The sequence below is a fragment of the Callorhinus ursinus genome, unplaced genomic scaffold (genome assembly GCF_003265705.2).
Source record: "Callorhinus ursinus isolate GAN/ISIS: 27379988/994484 unplaced genomic scaffold, GSC_fseal_2.0 scaffold13, whole genome shotgun sequence".
NCBI classification, from domain to species: domain Eukaryota; kingdom Metazoa; phylum Chordata; class Mammalia; order Carnivora; family Otariidae; genus Callorhinus; species Callorhinus ursinus.
The window spans coordinates 28,684,623-28,702,051 of record NW_027397075.1 but is presented as its reverse complement, the minus strand read 5'-3'; the positions used below and the strand labels follow the sequence as shown (position 1 = coordinate 28,702,051).

Genomic DNA, 17,429 nt, shown 5'->3' with positions numbered 1-17,429 from the left:
GAATTTATCAATATCTTATTTTGAGTGCTTTCTGTATCTTGTTTTAAAATGTGTCCTTAACTGGAGGTCAAAAAGATAATTTATATTGCTTCTGAATGTTTTTAAAACTTTGTTTTTTACATTTAAGTGTTCATTGGATATGGAATTAGTTTTTGCATGTGGTATGAGGTAAGGATCCAATTTAATTTTTTACATATGCATAACAAATTGCCTCAAAATTATTCATTGACAATACATTTCTTTCCATAATGATCTGAAAATTCACTTGTGTCATATTTCAAGTTTACATATATGCGTAAGTCTGGTTCTCTTTTTTGTTCCATTGGTTCTATTCCTATGCCAATACTATACCTTGTAATTATTATTCTCATAATGTATCTTGATATCCAATTTGGAATAGTCTCCATTTTTCAGGATCATCTTTATTTAGTACTGGATGTGAAAGCTAACAGCTTGGTTAGATTCAGATTAATTTTTGGCAAAAATACTTACTGACTGACCTTTTGTGCTTTCTATTGCATATACTGTTAGGTATGCCACTACTAATGATGCTATCTGCTTATTTGTTTATCATACTGACAGCCAGATTTCTCCATTGTAAAGTAACATTTTTTCCCTTTGGAATTATCAGGTAATCTATGGGGTGAAACTTTGCCACATTTCAAATCACTTTGTAATAAATCAATGAGGTGTAGATGAATCCATTATTTATTGGGGCTTGCAAAATAGTAGCTTTCTATAATTATTGTTCTCTGTTACTAGCAGGCATTTTATGTACAGAAAAGATTTCCTCTATCAAGAGGAGGTAAATTATAGTTCTTTTCCCTGGATTAGGAATAACCTGGATCAAATGCTTAATTCTTCCCTTTAATTACTGATTTTTGGAGTAAGGATTTAAGGTAGTGGTTGCCTTCAATGAAAGTGAGGGTTTTTCTGTTTTTCTATCCATTGTTGCATAACATCATAGATCCCTGGATTATGTGTTAAATCAACCACAGTGATAATTCCCTTTTTAAAAGGATTTATTTATTTAACTGAGAGAGAGTGTGTGCACACAGTGGGGGAGGGGCAGAGGGAAAGAGAGAATCTCAAGCTGAGCAGATAGTCCGACACAGGGCTTGATCTCATGACCCTGAGGTCATGACCTGACCCAAAATCAAGAGTCAGATGCTTAACCAACTGAGCCACCCAAGTGCCCCAGTAATTATCCCTTTTGATGTAAATTATCACAAAATTGACCAGTGTCATTTGGACACAATCCCATTGTCATCGAGTGTTTCTTTACTTTCAAGCATAAAATGCCCAGGTTCATTTGTACTTGTCCTGTTACGGACTGACAGCTCCTCTAGTTCAGTCCCAGTTTCAGTTTATCTCCTTATTGTTCTAATATTCAGCTATATCTTCCTTTATATACTTTGGGCATTTCCTCTAGATTTTTGTTGTTTTTCCAAGCTCAGGTATGCATTTTTTTTTTCAGCTCTAACGATTTATTTAGTGCCAACTACGGGTCAGATGCTGTTCTAAGGGTACAGAGGTTAACACAGCAAAATAATCTTTGATCTCAAGAAACTTACTTGGCAAGAATGCTTGTTATATTAGCTATGCATTTTAATGGATATTGTGATCTGGCAATTTTAGATACTGTGAAGGTCTTAAGGTAATCTAGTTATGAGTGATAATTTGTAAAATTTCATATCATTTATTTATTTATTTTTATTTTTTTAAAGATTTTATTTATTGGGCGCCTGGGTGGCTCAGTTGGTTAAGCGACTACCTTCGGCTCAGGTCATGATCCTGGAGTCCCGGGATCGAGTCCCACATCGGGCTCTCTGCTCAGCAGGGAGTCTGCTTCTCCCTCTGACCCTCTTCCCTCTCGTGCTTTCTATCTCTCATTCTCTCTCTCTCTGAAATAAATAAATAAAATCTTTAAAAAAAAGATTTTATTTATTTATTAGAGAGCGAGAGAGAGCGAGAGAGGGAACACAAGCAGGAGGAGTGGGGGAGGGAGAAGCAGGCTTCCTGCTGAGCAGGGAGCCTGACATGGGGCTGGATCCCGGAACCCCGGGATCATGACCTGAGACAAAGACAGTCGCTTAACCAACTGAGCCACCCAGGGACCCCCATATCATTTTTCAGAATGAATATTTGGAAAAAACAGAAAACAGGAAGTTCTGTTAGGAAAGAATTGCAGTATTCTAGGTATGAGGTGGTGAGATGAATAGAAGTGAGAATGGAGAAGAAAAGCTGGATTGCAGGATTATCTTGAAGGAAGAAATGATAGAACTTTGTAACAGTTTAATAAGAGGGCATGACAGGGAGGAAGATGTTAAATTAGTTCCAAATATTCTTCCCTGGAAGACTGAGAGAATGACTACAACACTGACAGAAATAGTGTAGCTGACGTGAATGGGTAGACAGATAAAAAGAATACCTCTTGGCAGGTATGGACTGTGTCTCTATATTTAACATTCCATGCACTGCACCGCACTTGAAAAAAACAATGAAAACAACTACAGAGACATGGCCCAAGGTGACTGAAAATATAGAACTAAAAGGGAGTGAGTAAGGGACAAGATTACAGGTGAGGAAAGGGAGTAGAGGTGTTTTCTTTGTAATCCTAGAGCCTGGTTTGGTGTTTGGCACAAAGCTGACCCTCAGTTAATATTTACTGAATAAATCAACGTAAGGCATTTGCATAGATGTGATAGTTGAGCCCATGAGCACGAACTGAAAGCAGAGGATATTTACTTGCTAAGGTTCAAAACCAGCTCTTCTTTCCTGTGGCCTGCATTGCCAACAGTTGCCTGCCTCAGAGGAAACAATTCCAAAGGTACCTTGAGTTAGGGATAATTAGGGTAGGAGTTGGCATTTCAGGAGCTAGTTTGTATCTATGTGTGAATAGACCTGGGGGGGGGCAGGGATGGGGCAGTGCATTCTAGAAGTAGAAATCACAGATTTGCCCTGAATCAAAAGTGATATTAATTGTATTCATTTTAAATGAGGGTCAGACCATCTCCACAAATTAAGAGCTTCTCAGTGCAATCAGTGCAGTTCCTTTTCCACCACGCCTCCAAACACAAATCTCACTTTACAGGTTATCAGACGAGGGCTGAGCTGCTCTACAGCATTCACTAAAAAGTTAATGGATTCCCTTTCTCTTATTTTAAGCTAAGACCTGCTACTCCAATTCGGCTGACTGGGATGACTCTTCCAATTTCCATCCTCAAGGGGGCGGTGATCAAGAAGCCATTTCTTGACCACACACGCGGAAATCTGCCGCAAAAACCTTCACGTTCTGCTCCTGGGTGCGTCAGATTAATCCCAGGGGTCAGCATCTCACACTGAGCCTGCGCATACGGCACGGCGGAGCGGGCGCATGCGCCTTGCGGCGGGGCTTGCGGAGGCGGCTCTGGGCGGGTCTGGGTCCCTCCAGTGTTTTGGGGCCTAGGTGCTGTGGGAGGAGCTGGCGGCCTCACCGTGGTAACCGCAGCGCCGCCCCGCCGCCGCCCCGCCTTGCAGGCCTCTGGACTGTCATCGCCTTTGGGTGTGGGGATACTTTGGCCACCGTCCCCGGAGATAGCTCCGCCGGCTTTCTCAGATACCCCCATCCTCCCCACGCTGCCGTCGCCGCCGCCATGCAAGGGGAGGACGCCAGATACCTCAAAAGGTGACCACTCCCCAAGACTCGGTCCTTCCTTCCTTCCCGGGCCCCGAAGATATTCTTAGAGGTCCTTGGATTGGCTTTGAGATGTCACTGGGCAAAGCTAGAAGCCTAGAGGAGGGGTGGAAGACGGGGAGAAGTGACGGAAAGGAAAGGGGAAAGTTGCATTGGGAAAAGAAGACAGGGCCTTCGCGGGGGGGGGGGGGGGGCAGGCTCTCCAGCCTCTTACCTGGCTCAGCGGGACCCTGACAGCATTGAAGATGGTTTCCTTGCTACGTACATCACATTGTTCACGGGAGAAGGGCGAAGGACCGAGTAAACCGCGTCTTCCTCCCTTCCAAGCCCCCACTTGGACTCTCCATTTTTCCTTAGTAGAGTAAATCCCTTGGGAGCCCGGGAATGAAGTCTTCTGGTGCCTCTGCTGTCTGTCTCCTGTTTGGGGTTCGCTGCCATGGGATTTTTGAAACGATGAAGAGAGAAGTGGCTTTTAATTTATGGGAGGCTGGGCTGAGATTGGTTCCTTCCAGCGTATTTCTGCTCTCCTCAACTATTTTCATCCATTTGATTGCCATGTATACAGTATAATTTTTGTAGGAGGTTCATAATTATCAAGAGGTCTGTCCAGGAGCTTGTCGTGGAACGGGCCATAATATATTTAGCTTAAAAATATTTGTAGTACCAATTACTCTTTAAAGAAAATTGTATCTGTTGGGATTATTTGACTCCTGTCAAATACAAGATCATCCCTGATGAAAAGGATACCTGTCACTGGACCAAGAGTTATCAGTGATCCAATAGAAAACAGTCTTAATTAGGACTCTCCATTTTTAGTTGAGTCACTGTTACTGATAGGCTAAAGTACACAGGGAGAGTCACATATATTTTTTTGGACACAGTTTCCTTATTTGAATATGGGGCAAATATTACTTTATGAGAGATATGCCAAAAATACTGAAAATATTTTTAAAAGATAAAACATGCATGTAATGTGGTGGCATTATTTCAAGTCGTAATATACTTTTACTGAATATGTTCATCCTGGCTTGGCACGGCCTTAATCATCACAGAAAGAGCTTCTAACCGTTAATCGATTCTTAAAAGGGATTCAAACAACTGTAAGATCAGTCAGCCAACCAAATGCACTGTCTTTGCAGGTCTGAGGCGTTTATTGCCTGCGTTTCTCATTGTATATGAATATATCTGAAACTGTCACCCAGGTTTTATCAGTAAAATTTTTATAGCAATGTGTAGTCATGACTAGTATATAGTATTTGTTTCCTCACTGAATTTTGCTTACATTGATATTTTAAAGTATCTTGATTGAAAATTTTATGACAGGGGACACCTGGGTGGCTCAGTCCGTTAGGCGGCTGCCTTCGGCTCGGGTCATGATCCCAGGTCCTGGGATCGAGCCCTCCTGCATCAGGCTCCTTGCTCAGCAGGGAGCCTGCTTCTCCCTCTGCCTGCCATTCCCCCTGCTTGTGCTTTTGCTCACTCTCACCTGCTCTCTCTCCCTCTAGCAAATAAATAAAATCTTTTTAAAAAATATTTTACAACAGAAGAAAATAACAAATTATTTCTCTTTCCACTTTAGATTCCAGATTATTCTAGACAAAGAGCCACTATTATACCATCAGCTTATTTTCGTGTAATATAGGTGTGCCAAAAGATAGTTTTTATTAGGATTCTTGTACCTGTATGGACCCTTAGGCATAATTCTCAACCTATTGCTTATTTTTAAAGCCATGTTATCTAGAGTTAAAAATAAAACCAAACAAGTCACTGTGATGTTTGAAGTAAAATAAGGTCAGAATTTGGAAAGGTTCAAACATGCTATCTTCAGTTTTATCTAATTTGACAATATAAATAACAAAAAGTTTGCATTGCTTGTTGCTGATATATAATCATACAGGCCTGATGGATTATGATGTCTGGCAGAACCTTCCATTTTAATTGTTGGTTCTTAGATAATGATTATGTATATTCCTTTTGTAATATTTTTACTTTTAGATTTTGTTTTCAACAGGACGGCAACATGTTTTCAATCTAATAGATTCACTCTAATTTGAATTAGCTGATTTCAGTGTTTTCATTGTAGTTATCACTGAGGAATCTCTAATCTGTTTATGTTCAAATGTGTAGTAGATTATAGAATCAAATCCAGTTTCATTTTTTGTTCTACCAGTTTTTGATTCAGTAGCGCTTAATGAATACTTACAAAATACCTAGTGTATGCCTACCATTGTGCTGGTCACTGGGGAAATGATTAAATGGACATAGTTCATGTCCTCAATCAGATATATACAAACATAGACAATTATTTGTGATTTTGGGTTTTTTAGCCTCCTCTTAAAACTCTCCAATGGCTTTCCATTGCTTTTAGAGTTAGAGCACCTACCTTTTCAGCTTTCTCTCTCTCTGCTTCCCTCCCACCCCCAATAATTTTCATACCTCAGCCTTACAGAAATAACTTCTTTTAGATCTCTGTGTTTCAGTGTTAGGTTCCAAATGCCCTTCTCATTGTCTGGAACTTGCCCTTTTATGCACCTAGCTAACTCCTCATTTTTCCTATTTTTGCTTAAATGTCACTTTTTCCAAAAAGTCTTTCCTGAGCTGCCATTTTCTCATCCCACAATCCACAATCCAGGTCAGACACACCTGCTAGGTTCTCATGATACCAAATACCTTGTCTTTACCCACTCTTACTAGTATATTGTTATTGTTTGTTTTGCTTCCGGTCTATAAAATCCAAAAGGCTAAGGAGCTATATATCTTACTTCTCATTGTATCCTTAGCACACAGCGCAGTGCTTGGAACATAAGTACTCACTAAATAGTTATTAAATGAAGTGAAAATAAGGCTACAAAGAAAAATGGGCCAAATCATACAGGAATTAGGAGCCATAGTAAAAAGTTGAGAATTGTTAAAGCAGTGGGGAACCATGGAAGGATTTTAAGAGTAAATGGCATTCATTCATTCATTCATTCAATAGTTATTTGAAATTCTATCATGTAAAAGTCACTCAGCTGAGTGACTAAAAGTATTGGATGAATGATACATACTTTTTCTGCTTTATGGTGCTTATAATGTAGCAAGGAATACAGACTTTAACATACAATCAGAAGTAATTATTGTATTTATGATAAGTGCTATAAATATATGATAAAATCAATATATGGCCTTTGTGTAAAGCTTTTTTTTGTATACTATATAATGTTTTCAACATCCATCTATGTTTTAGCATTCATTAGTACTTCATTCCATTTAATAGCTGAATGATAATTGATTGTGCGGATATAGCACATTTTGATTATCCATTCACCTACTGATGGACATTTAGAGTGTTTCTATCTATTTGCTACTGTGAGTAAAGCTGCTTTGAACGTTCCTGCACTAGTTTTTGTTTCAATACCTTCTTTCATTCTCTGGTATATCCCTAGTTGTTGCAGGGTATTGTACTAATTCTATATTTAACTTATTGAGGAACCACCAAACTGTTTTTCACAGTGACTGCACCATGTTACATTCCCCCCAGCAGTGTATGAGAGCTCCAATTTTTCGAATCACCAACAGTTGTTATTTATTTTTTTAAATTATGGCCATTCAGTTGATGTGAAGTAGTATCTTATTGTGGTTTTGATTTGCATTTCTCTAGTTACTAGTGACATTGAGCAATTTTTCATATACTTCTTGGCCTTTGTCTATCTTCTTCGGAGAAAAGAGTTCTTTATATGTTCTAGATACTACTCTTATCAGAAAAATGGTTTGCAAATATTTTGTCCCATTCTGTGGTTGTTTTTTTCATTCTCTTCATAGTATCCTTCCTTATGCAAAAGTTTTAAATCTTGAAGTCCAATTTAATTTTTTCTTTAGTTGTTTTTGGTGCCATTATTTAAGAAACCATTAGCCAAATAGTTAATTTCTGCTTTTGTTTCCCTTGTCTCAGGAGACCTATCTAGAAAGATGTTGCTAAAGCTGACGTCAGAGAAATTATTGGATATCCACACATAAAGGAATGAAATTGGACCTTTACTTCATACCACATAATTAACTCTAAGATTCTTATGGTTTCATATCTCACATTTAGGTCCTTAATCCACTTTGAGTTTATTTTTGTGTATAGTGTAAGAGAGTGGTCCAGTTTCATTCTTTTGCATGTAGCAAAATAAAAAGCTTTTGCACAGCAAAGGAAACAGTCAACAAAACTAAAAGACAATCTACTGAATCAGAGAACATATTTGCAATCAACATATCTGAAAAAGGGTTAGTATCCAAAATATATAAAGAACTTATACAACTCAATACCAAAGAAACAAATATTCAAATTAAAAAACAGACAGAAGACATGAACAGACATTCTCTAAAGAAGATATACAGATGGCCAAAAGACACATGAAAAGATGCTCAACATCACTCATTGTCAGGGAAATGCAAATCAAAACTACAATGAGATATCACTTCACACCTGTCAGAATGGCTAAAATCAAAATCATAAGAAGCAAGTGTTGGCCAGGATGTGGGAAAAAGGAACGAATCTTTATGCATTGTTGTTGAGAATGCAAACTTGTGGTGTCACTATGGAAGACTGGAGGTTCCTCAAAAAGTTAAAAATAGAACTACCCTATGATCTAGTAATTGCACTACTAGGTATTGATCAAAAAAATACAGAAACACTAATTCAAAGGGATAGATAACCCTGTGTTTATTGCAGCATTATTTATAATAACCAAATTATGGAAGCAGTTCCAGTGTCCATCAACAGGTGAATGAATAAAGGAGAGGTGGTGTGTACATATATACATACATGATGAAATATCATTCACCCACCAAAAAGAATGAAATCTTGCCATTTGCAACAACATGGATGGATCTGGAGAGAGTCCCTCTCTCTCTCTTCACTTATGCTAAGTGAAGTAAGTCAGTCAGAGAAAGACAAATACCATATGATTTCTGCCATATGTGGAACTTAAAAAACAAACAAATGGAAAAAAGAGAGACAAACTGAGAAACAAACACTTAAATACAGAGAACAAACTGATGGTTACCAGAGGAGAGGTGGGTGAGGGGATGGGTGGAATAGCTGCTGGGGATTAAAGAGTGCACTTGTGATGAGCACCGGGTGATGTATAGAACTGTTGAATCATTATATTGTATACCTGAAACTAATATAACACTGTATATTAACTATGCAGATATTAAAATTTAAAAATTAATAAAAAACCATCGTCACATCCAAAGCCATGAAGATTTGCCTCTATGTTTTCTAAGAGTTTTATCATTTTAGCTCTAAAATTTTTTTTGATCCATCTTAAGTTAATTATGTGGTATAAAGTAAGGGTCCAATTTCATTCTTTTGCATGTGGATATCTGGTTGTCCTGGCAACATCTGTTAAAGGGATCAATCTTTCCCCAGTGAAAGATCTTGCTACCTTTGTTGAAAATAAATTGATGGTAGATGTAAGGGCTTACTTCTGGACTCAGTTCTATTCCTTTGATCTATATGTCTATTTTTATGCTAGTACTTCACTGTTTTGATTTCTGTAACTTTAGTATATTTTGAAATTGGAAAGTGTGTCTTCCAATTTTGTTCTTTTTCAAGATTGTTTTGGCTACTGAGGGTCCCTTGTGTTTCCATATGAATTTTCAGATCCCTTTTCCATTTTTGTAAAAGAGGCCTTTGGGATTTTGATAGGGATTGTATTGAATCTGTAGATCACTTTGGGGAATATTGCCACCTTAACACTATTAGGTCATCCAATCTATGAACAAGGGGTGTCTGCCCATTTATTTAATTCTTATCAATTTCTTCAACAACATTTTGTAGTTTTCACTGTATAAGTGCTGCACCTCTCTGCTTAAATTTATTAGTATTTTTAGTCTTTTTTAAAAAAGATTATTTGAGAGAGAGAGAGAGAGAGCACGCACGCACACGAGTGGGAGGGTCAGAGGGAGAAGGAGAGAGAATCTCACTGGATGTGGGGCTCCATCTCCAGACCATGAGATCACAACCTGAGCCAAAACCAAGAGTTGAACGCTTAACCAACTGTGCCACTCAGGCGCCCCTTAGTATTTTTTTCTTTTTGATTGTAAGTGGAATTGTTTTCTTAACTTTCTTTTTGGAATTTTCATTACTAGTATATAGAAATACAAGTGATTTTCTGTGTGCTGATAGTGTATTCTGTAACTGCTGAATTTATTAGCTTTAACAGTTCTCAACATATGAGATCATATCATCTGCAGATAGAGATAGTATTCTTTTCCAATATGGCTGCTATTATTTTTTTTCCATACCTCAGTGCTCTGGCTTGAACTTCCAGTACTATGTTGAATAGAAGTGGGTAAAAGTGGGCATACTTGTCTTATTCCTATTCTTAAGAGAAAGCTTTTATCTTTTACCATTGAGTATAATATTAGCTGTAGGTTTTTCATATATGCCTTTTATCATATTCTTTGAATGTCGTTTTAATTTCCTTGTATTCCTAATTTATTAAATGTTTTTATTTGAAAGCGTGTTAGGTTTTGTCAAATCCTTTTTCTGCATCAATTGGAATAATTATGTACTTTTTTTCTGTGTTAATGTGGTGTGTTACATTGATTGATTATCATTATGTATAACTTCCTTGCATTCCTAGGATAGAACCTACTTGGTCATTGCTTGTAATCCTTTTAATATACTGCTGGGTACTGTTTGCTAGTATTTTGAGGACTTTTGCATCTATATTCATAAAAGATAGAACTATCCCTTTATAAAGGGTATTTATAAAAGAGTCTATTTTTGTAGGTCTTTGTCTCACTTTGGTATCAGAGTAATGTTGACCTCATGGAATGAGTTAGGAAGTATTCCTTCCTTATGTAGTTTTTGGAGGAGTTTGAGAAGGATTGATGTTAATTTTTCTTTGCATATTTGGTAGAACTTACCAATGAAGCCATCTGATCCTGGACTTTTCTTTTTTGGGAAGTTTTTGACCACTTATTCAATCTCATTACTTATGTAGATCTATTCAGAATTTCTGTTTCTTTTGAAATTATGAGTTAATCATGTAGTTTGTGTATTTCTGGGAATTTGTCCATTCTAGGTTATCTAGCTGTTGGCTTCCAATTGTTCATAGTATTCTTTTTAACTGTGTAGGTCAGTAGTAGTGTCCCACTTAAATTTCCAATTCTAGTAATTTGAGTCCTCTCTTTTTTCTTAATTTAACTAGAGGTTTGCCAATTTTGGGGTTTTCAAGCAACTTTGGATTTTATTTTTTCTTTTGTTTATCTATTTTTTTTAAGATTTATTTATTTTAGAAGGAGAGGGAGACAGCACAAGGGGAGGAGCAATGGGAGAGGATGAGAGGGAATCTTAGGCAGGCTCCTGACATGGGGCTTCATCTCACGACCCTGAAATTAGGACCTGAGCCAAAAGCAAGAGTTGGATGCTTAACTGACTGAGCCATCCAGGCACCCCTCTATTCTCTATTTCTTTTATCTTTATTATTTCCTACCTTCTACAAGCTTGGGATTTAGTTAATTCTTTTTCTGGTTCCTGAAGGTGTAAAATCAGGTAATTGATTTGAAATGTTTATTGAACTATAATTGACATATTAGTTTCAGGTGCATATCTAATGATTTGTATGTAGTCATATATATTGTGAAATGATCGCAATAAGTCTAGTTAACATCCATTACCGTAATGTTTTTTCTTGTGATGAAAACTTTTAAGATTTAGTCTCTTAGCAATTTCCAAGTATACAGTACAACGTTATTAACTATAGTCACAATGCTGTACATTATATCCCCAGGACTTATTTATTTTATAGCTGGAAATTTGTACCTTTTGACTACCGTCACCTGTTTTTCCCACCTGCCACTCCCTTCCTTTGGCAACTACCAATCTATTCTGTGTTATCTGTGAGTTTGAGTTTGTTGTGTTCTTAGATTCCACATAAAAGTGAGATCATACAGAATTTCTCTCTCTCTGACTTACTTCACATAGCATAATGCCCTCAAGTTCCATCCATGTTGTCACAAATGGCAATATTTTGCACATATACACACATACATACACCTCATTTTCTTTATCCACTTATCCATCGATGGACACTTAGGTTGCCTCTATGTATTGGCTATTGTAAATAATGCTGCAGTGAACATGGGGGTGTGTATATCTTTTTGACTTAGTGTTGTTTCCTTCGGATAAATACTCAGAAGTGGATTTGCTGGATCATATGGTAGTTCTATGTTTAATTTCTTGAGAAGACTCTATATGGTTTTCCACAGTGGCTGCATTAATTTAAATCCCCACCAACAGTGTACAAGGGTTCCTTTTTCTCCACATCCTTACCAACACTTGCTGTTTCTTGTCTTTTTGATAATAGCCATTCTAACAGGTCTGAGGTGATATCTCATGTGGTTTTGATTTGCATTTCACTGATGACTAGAGATTTTGAGCATCTAGAAATTTTGAGCATTTTTTCATGTAACTTTTGGCCATCTGTATGTCTTCTTTGGAAAAATGCCTATTCAGATCCTCTACTGATTTTTTATTCAGATTGGATATTTGATTTTTTTTTTTTTTTTTTTTTTTTTGCTGTTGAACTCTATGAGGTCTTTATATATACTTTGGCTATTAACCCATTATCAGATATATTATTGGCAAATATATCCCCACATTTAACATGTCAACTTTTCATTTTGTTTCATTTTGTTTCTTTTAGTGGGATTTTTAGTTTGATTTAGGCTCACTTATTTATTTATTATTTTGTTGCCTTTGCTTTTGGTATCAAATAAAAAAAAATTGCCAAGACCTATGGCAAGAAGCTTACTGCCTATATTTTCTTCTAGGAGTTTTATGGTTTTAGACGTTAGGTTCAACTCTTTAATCCATTTTGAATTAATTTTTGTATATGGTGTAAGATAATGGTCCAGTTTCATTCTTTTGCATATAGCTGTCCAATTTTCCAAACACCATTTATTGAAGAAACTATCTTTTCTCTGTTGTATATTCTTGGTTCCTTTGCTGTAAATTAATTGGCCATGTATGTGTGGGTTTATTTCTGGGCTCTGTATTCTGTTGATATGCAAATGTCTGTTTTTATGCAAATACCATACTGTTTTGATTACTGTAACTTTGTAGTATAGTTTGAAACCAGAAAATGTGGGGCACCTGGGTGACTCAGTCTGTTAAGCATCTGCCTTAGGCTCAGGTCATAATCCTGGGACCCTGAGATCAAGCCCCACATCAGGCTGTCTGCTCAGTGGGGAGTCTGCTTCTTCCTCTGCCTCTGTCACTCCCCCTACTTGTATTCTCTCTCTCTCTGTGTGTCAAATAAATAGATAAAATCTTAAAAAAAAAAGAAAAAGAAAAAGAAACAGGAAATGTGATGCCTCTAGCTTTGTTGTTCTTTCTCAGAATTGCTTTGGTTATTCAGGGTCTTTTGTGGTTCCACACATTTTAGGATTATTTGTTCAATTTCTGTGAAAAATGCCATTGGGATTTTGATCAGGATTGTGTTGAATTTGTAGATTTCTTTGGGTGATTTCTAGATTACTGACATTTTATCAGTATTCTTCCAGTCCATAAGCACAGAGTGTCTTTTCATTATTTGTATTGTGTTCAGTTTCTTTCATCAGTATTTTACAGTTTTCAGTGTATAGGTCTTTTACCTTCTTGGTTAAACTTATTTCTAGATATGTTCTTCTTTTTGACGTAATAGTAAATGGGATTATTTTCTTAATTGCTCTTAAGAGGGTCATCATTAATGTATGGAAATGCAACTGAAATTTAATATTGGTTTTTGTAACCTGCAACTTTCTTGAATTTATTAGTTTTGTTTTGTTTTGTTGACAGATTTTAAAGTCATTGTATATTTTTTTAAATTTTAGAAGTACACATTAACTTTCCCTTAGCACCTATAAAACAAAAATTACAGCACTAACACAGCCTTAACAAATAACAGCTTTTAACAATGTATTTTATTTTCCTTTTTAAGGTTAAGTTCATTTAAATTGTAAAATGCAACCCCAGGCTGATATAAAGAAGACTGGTAACCTGGCTGGAGGAAATTTTATGCGAAAGAGTAGATCTTTTAGCCAGAAAGAGGAGATACAGAGGTAATGAAGCGATTTTTAAAAGGAAGTGATAGGAAAGGAAGGAGCAAAGAAATGTAGCAACATGTCTGGAACTAGAATTACTGCTGTAGGCTGCAAAACCTCAATTAAACCAAATATCTAATAGTTTTTTGTGGAGTCTTTAGAATTTTCTCTGTAATAATATGTCATCTGCAAATAGTGACAGTTTTACTTCTTGTTTTCTGATTTGGATGCTGTTATTTCTTTTTCTTGACAAATTACTCTGGCTTGGCTTCTAGCACTATGTTGAATAGAAGTGGTGAGAGTGGGCATCCCTGCCTTGTTCCTGATCTTTGAGGAAAAGTTTTTAGCTTTTCACTGTTGAGTATGATATTAACTGTGTGTTTATCATATACAGCCTTTATTATGTTGTGGTACATTCTCTGTATATTCATTTTGGTGACAGTTTTTATTGTAAATGGATGCTGAATGTTGTCAAATGCTTTCTGCATTTATTGAAGATAATCATATGACTTTTACACTTCACTCTGTTAATGTAGTGTATCATATTGATTGATTTGCATTTATTGAACCATCCTTACATCCCTCAAATAAATCCCACTTGATCATGATGTATGATGCTTTTAGTGTAAACTTGAATTTTGTTTGCTAGTATTTTGTTGAAGATTTTTGCATTTATGTTCCTTAGAGGTATTAGCCTGTAATTTTCTTGTGGTGTCTTTGTCTGGTTTTGGTGTCAAGGTATTGCTGGCATCATAAAATGAGTTTGTAAGTATTCCCTCCTGTTCTGTTTTTTGGAAGAGTTTGAGAATGATTGGTATTAATTCTTTGAATGTTTGGTAGCATTAACCAGTGAAGCTGTTTGGTCTGCACTTTTGTTTGTTGGGACATTTTTGATTACTGATTCAATCACTTACTAGTAATTGGTCTGTTCAAAGTTTCTGTTTCTTTATGATTCAGTCTTGGTAGGTTGAATGTTTTTTAGGATTTTGCCCACTTCTTCTATGTTGTTAAATTTTGTAACGTGTCTTTTAAAACCAGTGTTTCCCTACTGATTTTCTGTCCAGATGATCTATCCATTTATGAAAGTGGGGTATTAAAGTCCCTTACTACTATTGTATTGCTGTTTATTTCTCCCTTTAGGTCTGCTAATATTTTCTTTATATATTTAGATGATCCTATGTTGGGTGCATAAATATTTACAGATTTTATATCCTCTTGTGGATTGACCCCATTATTATTATGTAATAACCTTTTTTTTCTCTTATTATAATCTTTTTTAAAAGATTTTTTTTTTATTTGAGAGAGAGAGTGAGAGAGAGAGCAAGCACTAGTGGGGGGGGGGGCAGAGGGAAAGGGAGAAGCAGACTCCTGCTGAGCAGGGAGACTGATGTGGGGCTTGATCCCAGGACCCTGAGATCATGACCTGAGCCGAAGGCAGACACTTAACCCACTGAGCCACCCGGGCGCCCCTTCATTCTTTTTTTCTTTTTGCTTCTCTGATTGGGTGAGTTCCACTGCTCTGTCTTTGAATTCACTGATCCTTTCTTCTGCTTCACCTAGTCTGCTGTTGAACCCCCCTCTATTGTTTTTTTCAGTTCAGTTATTTTTATTCTTCAGCTCTGTGACTTCTATTTGGTACTTTCTTATATTTCCTGTCTCTGTTGAAATTCTCACTTTTTTCATCCATTCTTCTCAGCTCAGTAAACATCATGATGACCAATACTTTGAATTCTTTATCAGCTAGAGCGAGCATTTATCTCCATTTTATAAGGTCTTATTTTATGGTCTTGTTCCTTTGGAACATATTCCTCTGTTTCTTCTTTTTTCTTTGAATCTCTGTTCCTCGTGTAGGAGATGAATCTTGTCATTTAACCCTGTCCTAAATCCTGATTGTCTCTCAAATCTTTGTGATTATACAAGCAGTTGATTAGAAATAATCAACTGTGATTATTTCTAGTGACTCTCAGTAGTTTAGGGTATGCCAAGACCTGTCAGTGTCCTAAAGGGGAGGATTCAGTCAGCATGTAGATTCAGGCTGATTGAAAGCCGGTCAGGCAACACCTTTTAAAGTATGCCAATACACCTCTTTCAGGGGGAAGACTGGGAGATGGGTGTTTCTACTCCCTCTGTGCTGATACCTAGAGCAATAAGCCAGTTAAGAACTGATTCTTTGCTGACATCCCTTTGAACTCATGAACACAAGCCCTGCTGGCCACCAGAACCAGGCAACCACGGGGCATCCCCTGGGTGGTAGCCACAAAAACCAGAGCACCAGACAAGTATACAAGCTTCTCTCCAGGAGATACCGGCACTCTGGAGCATAGCAGAAGGAGAATGTGAAGATAGCAGCTGCCCTCCAGATCCCTGATGAGGATTGCAACCGGCTTTCAGCTGTTTGTTTATTTAGAAGCCTGTCCTTCAGGCCACAGCTCTGAAGATAAGCTAATAGACCTCTTTCACAGATAGATTGGGTACCTCAATCTTCTGCCTCTCTGCTGTGCCCTGGGGGTGGTAGTGAGTTAAGAACTCTTTCTCCATTTGTTACAGTGCTGTGGGACCTGAATGTGTAAGCCCGGATGACCATCAGAGCCAAGTGATCTAGAGGTGACCCCCTAGGTGGCATCTGCAGAAATCAGGGCACCAATCAATGGTACATGTTCTTTTCTGAGAGATACTGGTTAGCTGGAGCAAAGCAGAGGGAGAATGCAAAGATGGTACCCACTGGCCTCTGTCTTTGGAAAGTATTTCATTAGGCCCATACATGTATATTAAATTAGATGCCTGCTCCACCGGTTGACTTTTTAAGATAAGCAAATAAGTCTGTTTCACAGAAATTCTGGGCACTTGTCATCTGCCTCTGCACTGGGCTTTGGGGTGAGTGAGTCCTTACACATCAGCCCTTTAAGAACTGTTTCTCTGTTCACTATGGCCTTATGGGTCTCATGGACACAAGCCCTGTTGGCTTTCAATGCTAGATATATTAGGGCTCATCTCCCAGGTGCAGGTATTAAAATTTGAGGTGTTAGGTGTGGGGTTCAAACCCTTTGCTCCTCAGGCTGAAGCTCAGGTTTGTGAGTTCCCTCCTGATTGTGGGTCACTGTGGCAGGAATGGGATTTGTGGTGAGATTGTATCTCAGCTTCTCCTTCCCATTTCAGTGTGGATTTTTTTTTCATTCACTTAATGTGTAGGAGTCACACAGCTAATTTTTAGGGTTTTTTCCCAGAGGAAAGTTTTTTCTATGTAGCTACAGATTTGATGTGTCTGTGGGAGGATTTTGAGTTCAGAATCCTCCTATGCTACCATCTTGAATGGAAACTTGTAATAAATCTTTTTGACAGCAATACTTTTTTTAAAAGTACCTGTTTAATGAAAGATTAATGAATTTTTGTTTTTCTAGAAAATTGATCAATGTATAATGTAATGTGAGCATTTTTTCTTTTAAGGATCATAATGATATCAACTGCATAAAGTCTGGAAACATCAGGGTATACTTCAGAAATTATTAATTAAGAACATTGTACCCCAGGATGACAATTACCACATGGAGTTATAGAAAGTGTATTTTATGTCACTCTGTGAAGCATAGACTTCACATTGACATAAAAAATGATTTTTCTAAATTAATTTAGCATATTTTAGGTTCTAGTTTTTTATGCATATAAAAAAATAAAGCAGAGCTGTTACTGAGAA

The 17,429-nt window shown here is 37.2% G+C and overlaps 1 protein-coding gene across 4 annotated transcripts in view; it reads left to right on the top strand.

Moving 5' to 3' along the window:
- The window catches only part of KIFAP3 (kinesin associated protein 3), a 223,801-nt gene that overhangs the window by 17,443 nt on the left and 188,929 nt on the right, over window positions 1-17,429 (top strand). Inside the window, exon 1 of one of the 4 annotated variants that reach the window (XM_025877955.2) lies at window positions 3,378-3,667. The exons of 2 other annotated variants lie outside the window; for them this stretch is intronic. In XM_025877955.2, the coding sequence (XP_025733740.1) occupies window positions 3,636-3,667 (32 nt within the window). In that variant the 5' untranslated portion in view covers window positions 3,378-3,635. Of the gene's footprint in view, window positions 1-3,377; window positions 3,668-17,429 lie in introns of those variants that run through there. One more of the 4 variants, XM_073900000.1, reaches the window with a different exon arrangement.